General features: G+C 36.1%; 1 protein-coding gene across 1 annotated transcript; it reads right to left on the reverse strand.

The window, feature by feature from the left end:
• Positions 1-4,417: 4,417 nt before the first annotated feature.
• LOC109238086 lies at positions 4,418-5,648 on the reverse strand. Its single transcript, XM_019404519.1, has 4 exons — positions 5,504-5,648; positions 5,160-5,331; positions 4,933-5,054; positions 4,418-4,536 (listed from the first exon to the last, which is right to left on the reverse strand). The coding sequence occupies exons 1-4, from the start codon at positions 5,646-5,648 to the stop codon at positions 4,418-4,420; spliced, it is 558 nt and encodes a 185-aa protein (XP_019260064.1).
• Between the last annotated feature and the right edge of the window lie 1,364 nt (positions 5,649-7,012).

Consider the following 7,012-nt stretch of genomic DNA (forward strand, 5'->3'; position numbering starts at 1 on the left):
CCAGGCGATCATGACCCAACTTTGACTTCAACAGGCCATAATGTTCTAAACTTTGTGCATTTTGTTTAATTTTTAATGGTAAATCAAGTTGCTAGAGTATATTTTGTTGTGCCATATAATAACCAAATCATTTTATTTGTATTCTGCCAATTTTAACCACTAAATAAATAATCACCTAACCTCTCGAAATTCAAACGGTTAGAAATGTTACATTTTCATTAAAGAAACTCAATACCCTTTTTTGCCAAAAGAAACACAAAAGGTTCGATCATAACAAAAGCAAAAGCAAAAATATTGATTATATAAAAATTAATTTATTTTCTTCCTAACAAGAACTATGATGAAGTGGTAAGTGTTCAACTATCCTTAAACAAATGTTTTGGGTGAGAACCTTAATTAGGTATGAAAATCACTTTTGTTACGGAGCATTTTCCTCCTCTCTCCAATATAAAATTTTTCGGTGCTAAGTTAGATATAGTTGAAGCTCAATACATATATCATATACCAGGTAAAAAACTAAAAAGAAAAATTATTTTCTTAATAAACAGACAACTTATACTTTCTACCAAGGTCCTAGAGAGTACTACCATTTTTTTAAAAGTCATAGCCAAATTCAAACACCAACACATGTGACATGTGAACTTACTGTTTTCTTACTACTTTTTGCTATTGTTATTTACTCCTTATTTTTTGCGGGCCATTCCAAAAATAAAATAAAATTGGTCCAACTACTTTACTTTTGTTGCATGTTCATGGACCGTACATTCTGTAAATCCCTTCTCGAAGCTGCTAATTAATTAAAATGCATTCACACTTAGGGGGAAGATTAATTAATTAGATATGTAATATTTATATCATTTGTCGTCTTACCAAATTAATAAATGCTTAACAAGTATTGTACAACACGCATTTAATGAGTGTACTGCGCTATAGAACTACAATAATAATGGAATATACACTAATGTAGTACTCTTGTTTGCACTTTGCATTAATTTTCAATAAATCAACTTGAATTTATTTATTTTTTCTGTTTTAAAAACCCCTTATTGGATTTGCTTATGGTCAAAGTATTGGGAGTTGCTAATCAACATTGACTACATGCAGTAATACATTGGAGTGTATGAGGCAAAAATTTATTAATCTTAAATATAATATTATTATACTATTTTCCTCGCATCTGAATATATGTTTGACATGTGCAGTACCATACGGATTATTGAATGTACTGTTTTTACGATTATTCAACTTCAATGATTACTCTGACAAGTATTAGATTAGTTTTTAAGAAATCAACTTGATTTTATTTAATTAGTTAAATCCTGTAATTTTCCGTTTGCCCAAGCAATATATGACAGTTCTGTATCATACGAATCGACGAGTGTACTTTGCTATAGAACTATAATATAAATATATTCTGACAATTTTGCTATACAGCTATAATATTAATATATTCTGACATTAATTTATTTTCAACGAATCAACTTGCTATTCTTGCTTCTTTTTCTTTTAAATATTTATTATACCTTGTGACGAGATTTTCTATGTACAATAAGAAAACTTAGGGGGTGCGGAGAAAGGAGAATGAATATATGCTTTGTCGATTCATATTTATTTTATTTATTTTCTCAGGAGAAGGAGCAGAAACTTGAAATTCAAAAGTATAACGGAATGTAACGAAAATATTGCAAATTTTTATGTACTCTTTTCAATTTTCTGATGTTATAGATTCATAGGTAAAATACATACTTTACCCATGTACTTTGTCCCTAAATTCCTCTTACACATCTATTAAATACGGGAATAATATTGCATGCCAAAATTTTTAAAGGTGTGTCAATTACACACCACTTCGGTGTTTGACCATATCTGCTTAAAGATTGTTATTACGCGCGTCAATCAACATCTGACACGTGTCATAAATCGAGAAAAAAAATGGAAAAAAAAAATCTCTGCCACCACCCCCCCCCCCCCAAATCTTCCCAAAGAAAAAAAATACAGAAAAGAAAAAACCCACCCCCTCCTCATCTTCCCAATCTCATCATCTTCTCTACCATCATCATACTACCACCAAAGCTTCCACCACAAACACCTTCTTCCCTAGCTATAGATTCAACTCTTTGCCGATTTTTAACAAGTTTTAACATCCATCACAAATCCAAATACAAATTTCAAATTCAAGCTCAACCCAAGGTTACATGTAAATGGTGTTTTTGAATTTCATCAAAATTAATCATCAAATTTTCAGCATGTTTTAAGTAAGTTTTTACCCAATAATAATCATGAATTCAAACTAATTTTCTAGGTCATGGAACACCAAAAACAACAAGACTCGATTAAATTTTCAAGATTTTCGAAAGGTCAATAACGTTTATTTTTACAAGACCCAATAGCTCCTCTGTTCTTTTTTTTCTTTTTTTTCTTAGTCACAGGGGTTGGAGAGAGGAAACATGAGGGGGGGTAGACAAAACTAGGATGGGAGTTGGGGAAGAAGAGGAGACAGGAAGGGGGGGGGGACGCTGGGGTTTGGGGTTAGGGAAGAAGACATGGGTTATATTTTTTAATTTAAAAAGGAAATAGTTAAAACAGATAAAAAATTAATTTCAGATGAATTTTTTAGTTTTCACGCGCCTTTTTTATGTGTAATACACGCGTGTGACACATGACAAAAGAGCTGTGTAATAGACACAATTTTAAAAAATTTGGTGTGTAATACTATTCCCGTATTTAACAAGTATGTAAGACAAATTTGAGTACAAGGTCAATGAGTAAAGTATGTCTTTTGCCTAGATTCATATCCAACCTTACCAATGATTGGAACTTGAAGTAAAATCTTCAGTTTCGAATTACTATACATTGATATTCATTACTATACTTTTAACTTCTTTAATGAATTAAGTTATGATACTTTTGAAGTGAAGTATTTATTAATGACATAAGTTCGACATTAGCCTTGTAACAATATTATAAATAAGAATGACCGTCGAGCACATCGACGGTAACAATCTCATTTTGGTGCTTACATCAATCCAGCTAGGTATATAACATTTGTCTTCATAGACATTATTATCATCAAATTATAATTAATTAATATTAGTATACATACTCACGTGTTGTGCGGATCGTTTCAAATGAAAAAAAAAGAGTGGTGAGAAATAATAGAAACAGATGTATATCACAGACTAAATTTAGCGACCGCATTCAAAAAAAAATTAAACAAAAACAAATAGATAAACTTCAATCTTATGCACTCACATAAAGGTCAAGGAAAAAACTTGTATCAAATTTAAAAGACAATCAATAGAAATAATTGGCCTCTTTCTGAGAGGCTTCTTCTTCTCAACAGTGTTCTGCTTCTCAACTATCTTCTCCTTCTCAGCTTCTTGCTCACCACCAACTTTAGCAACTTTTGCAGATAAAACCTTCTTTTGTTTAACAGAAACTGCTTTCTTAGATATTTTTCTAACAAGTGGAGCAAGTTCCTGATCCGTCTCCTCATTCTCAACCTTTACAACATCCGCCGAAGGCACATCCTCCTCATCAGCGAGTCTACTTTTCACAAGAGTTCTCCTTTTCGTTTTCTCCTTATTCTCATTTAGTATACTGTCAAGAGCAATCTTTTTCTGGGTACAGACAGATTATCTAGGTCCTCCTCACTGCCACCGAAATCTCCCTTCGACACAGACTTCATCTATCCAAAGGGACTATAACAGGGTGAGCAAAAAGTGGTAGGGTCAACCCTATCTAGGGGTTACCTAGTAGAGCTTGGAGTTTCATTCGAAGTGGGAGAAGATAACACGTCTTGGCAGAGGGACTAGGTCCCTCTATAGGCTCCCATGTAGTACTGACCGGTACCTGATCATTTTGACGCACCAAGTCCTCGTTCCCTCATTCTTCCCCCCTGAGTCCCAGCAACAACATCGTTGGTCAAAGAACCTCCCACTAAACTTTTCATAGCACCAACAGATAAAGAAATTTCATCTATTTCACCCTCAATATTCATTAATACAGTACCAGTAGAAGAGGGTGGAGCATTACTTGATGCTGACGAAATATTCAGATCAAACCGCCGAGCACATTGAGTTTCAGAAACACCAGATACAACCATACCATCCACCATATTAGAAACCGACACTCCAATCTAGATGGCTGTACTTTGTGAGATGGAGACACAAAAAGGGATGTATTTAGTGGCTTTGGGAGACTCATATTATGGTGAAAACATGGTTGATCTTGAGAGAGGGAAGACACAAAAAGAGGGTTTGGGGTATTTAGAAGAAAAAGAGGGAACGGTTACAATAAGGTATGAGAAAAACGGATGGGTTGTCGGGACGGTTTAAGAGATATGAGACGAAGTGGAGGCAATTAATAACGCGGCACACTAGTAGTTCAAAAATGTGTATGAGTGTAAGAGGAACTACTAACCTAAGTCATGGGAATCAGGTTCCCTGACAGATTTTGAAAATATGAGCATCAGCGTTCCAAAAATTGCAATGTCATTTGTTGCTTGTTTGTCCTGTAGTTGCCATGCGTGTTTACCTGTAACGATATAGAACAGAGTTAGAAGTTGCTAGAAAACACATTTTAGCAATTTACCTTACCATCCTTTCATAGTCAATCATTGAGGGACTACGTTCTCAGTTCATTTTGATCAAACCCGACTCCAGTCGATTTCTTTTGAAGTGCTCTCTTCTCAGTGCTTAAGTGAAGATATCTGCTACCGGGTCCTCTATCTTGCAGAACTTATACAAATGAGTCCTTTATCAACATTGTCTCTCAGGAAGTGATGTCACACATCAATGTGCTTTGTCCTCTTATACTGAACAGGGTTCTCTGCCATATTAAGGGCACTTGTGTTGTCACACATCGGTGGCATACAATCAGAGAATACACCAAAGTCTTCCAATTGTTGCTTGATCTATAGAAGTTGGGCACAACACGATGCAGTTGCCACATATTCAGCTTCTGCAATAGAGAGGGCCACGGAATTTTGTTTCTTTGTACCCCATGAAATCAAGCAAGATCCCAGAAAGTGTGCCATGTCAGATGTGCTCTTTCTATCCACCAAATAACCAACATAATTAGCATCAGCATACCCAATCAAGTAAAAATTATCTCCTGAGGGATAATAGAGGACCGGGTCCTCTGTTCATTTGAGATACCTCAGAATTTTTTTGGCAGCTTTCAAATGAGATTCTTTAGGACGTGATTGGAATCTAGCACAAAACCCAACACTAAACACGGTGTCAGGTCTGATGGCTGTTAGGTATAAGAGAGATCTAATGATACCCCGATACATAGTTTCATTTACTGGGGAACCAGGTTCGTCCATGTCTAGACGAGTAACAGTAGAAATAGGAGTATTAATGATCTTTGAGCTTTCTATCTCAAATTCAGAAGCTCCTTAATGTATTTCTACTGACTTATCATCGTCCCCTTAGAGGTTTGCTTAACTTTTAGCCCTAGGAAGAAGTTCAGTTCCCCCATCATACTCATCTCAACTTACTTCCCATAAGCTTTGCAAACTCCTCACACAGGGAATCATTTGTTGCACCAAAAATGATGTCATCAACATAGACCTGCACAATCAGCAGGTTCCTCCCTCTTTTCTTAAGAAAAAGAGTTGTTAATTTTTCCTCTAGTGAAGCCATTCTCCAGAAGGAACCTGGACAATCTTTCATACAATGCACGAGGGGCCTACTTCAATCTATGTAGAGCCTTGTCAAGCTTGAAGACATGTTCAGGATGTTCATGGCATTCAAAACTAGGTGGTTATTTGACAAAAATTTCCTCCTTCAAATATCCATTTAGAAATGCACTTTTATTGGAACAATTCGAATTCGAACAATTCGAATTCCATATAAGATGCAAAGGCAATAAGAATTCTGATGGCTTCTATTCTTACAACTAGAGCAAATGTTTCATCATAATCAATTCCCTCTTCTTGATTATAGCCTTGGACCACCAGCCTGGCTTTATTTCTTGTTTTATTGCCAAACTCATCGAGCTTGTTTCTGAACAACCACCTAGTTCCAATAACTGTTCTATCTAAGGGTCGAGGAACCAGGTGCCACACGTTGTTCCTCTCAAATTAATGGCACTCCACTTGCACAGCAGCAATCTAGTCAGCATCTTTCAGTGCTTCCTTAATATTTTTTGGCTCAATTTGAGACAAGAAAGCTAAGAAAGCAAAATGGTTCTTGCCTTGGATCTAGTTTGAATCCATGAATCCAAAGGAGTAATTATATTTTAGATAGGATGTGAGCTTTTGTGTTTCCAATTAGACACCTGGATCTCAGGATGAGAGGGTCCAGGTTCCTCCATGTGTGACCATCATTGGCATCGACGGAAGTATGAATGCTACTTCTTTGCTCTGCATTAGAAGGTCCTAATACAACTTCAGCAACTCTAGTATCAGCTTCAATTGTTGTGATGGAGGGACCAGGTTCCTCCCAATTAGCTGGAGGTTCTGCTGCATCTTCTTCACTGGTCTCCTTGACTCGACTCATTAGATCCGCCTTCCCATTTTCCATATCAATAACCTCTCTAGGGACCAAATAATCTCCATCTTGATCATCCTTATCATGTAGATCTTTCCCACTTGAGTGGTGAGATTCATCAAAGATCAAGTGTACACTTTCCTCTACACATTGGGTCCTTTTATTATAAACCTTGTATGCTTTGCTTTGAGGAGACTAACCAAGAAAGATTCCTTCATCACTTTTTGCATCAAATTTTCCCAGTGCTTCCTTATCATTGTTGAGATCAAATGTACTTAGGTAAGTTAGCTTTGGCTTTCTCCCATTAAGCAATTCATAAGGGGCCTGGTTAAGCAGGGACCTGATCAGGCACCTGTTAATCAAATAACAAGTAGTGTTCACTGCTTTAGCCTAGAAACTCTTTAGTACACCACTGTCAATCAGCATCGTCCTTGCCATATCTTCAAGAGTCCTATTTTTCCTCTCCACAACAACATTTTGCTAAGATGTTCTGGGAGCGGAAAAATTATGACTAA

Source organism: Nicotiana attenuata, unplaced genomic scaffold (assembly GCF_001879085.1).
Source record: "Nicotiana attenuata strain UT unplaced genomic scaffold, NIATTr2, whole genome shotgun sequence".
NCBI lineage: Eukaryota > Viridiplantae > Streptophyta > Magnoliopsida > Solanales > Solanaceae > Nicotiana > Nicotiana attenuata.

Coding starts and splice junctions, on each gene's coding strand:
- LOC109238086 (XM_019404519.1), bottom strand. CDS start 5,648: ATGGCTTCACTAGAGGAAAAATTAACAACTCTTTTTCTTAAGAAAAGA. Junction 5,332..5,503: donor GTTTGCAAAGCTTATGGGAA/GTAAGTTGAGAT, acceptor TTACTCGTCTAG/ACATGGACGAACCTGGTTCC. Junction 5,055..5,159: donor GCTGCCAAAAAAATTCTGAG/GTATCTCAAATG, acceptor TTTGGTGGATAG/AAAGAGCACATCTGACATGG.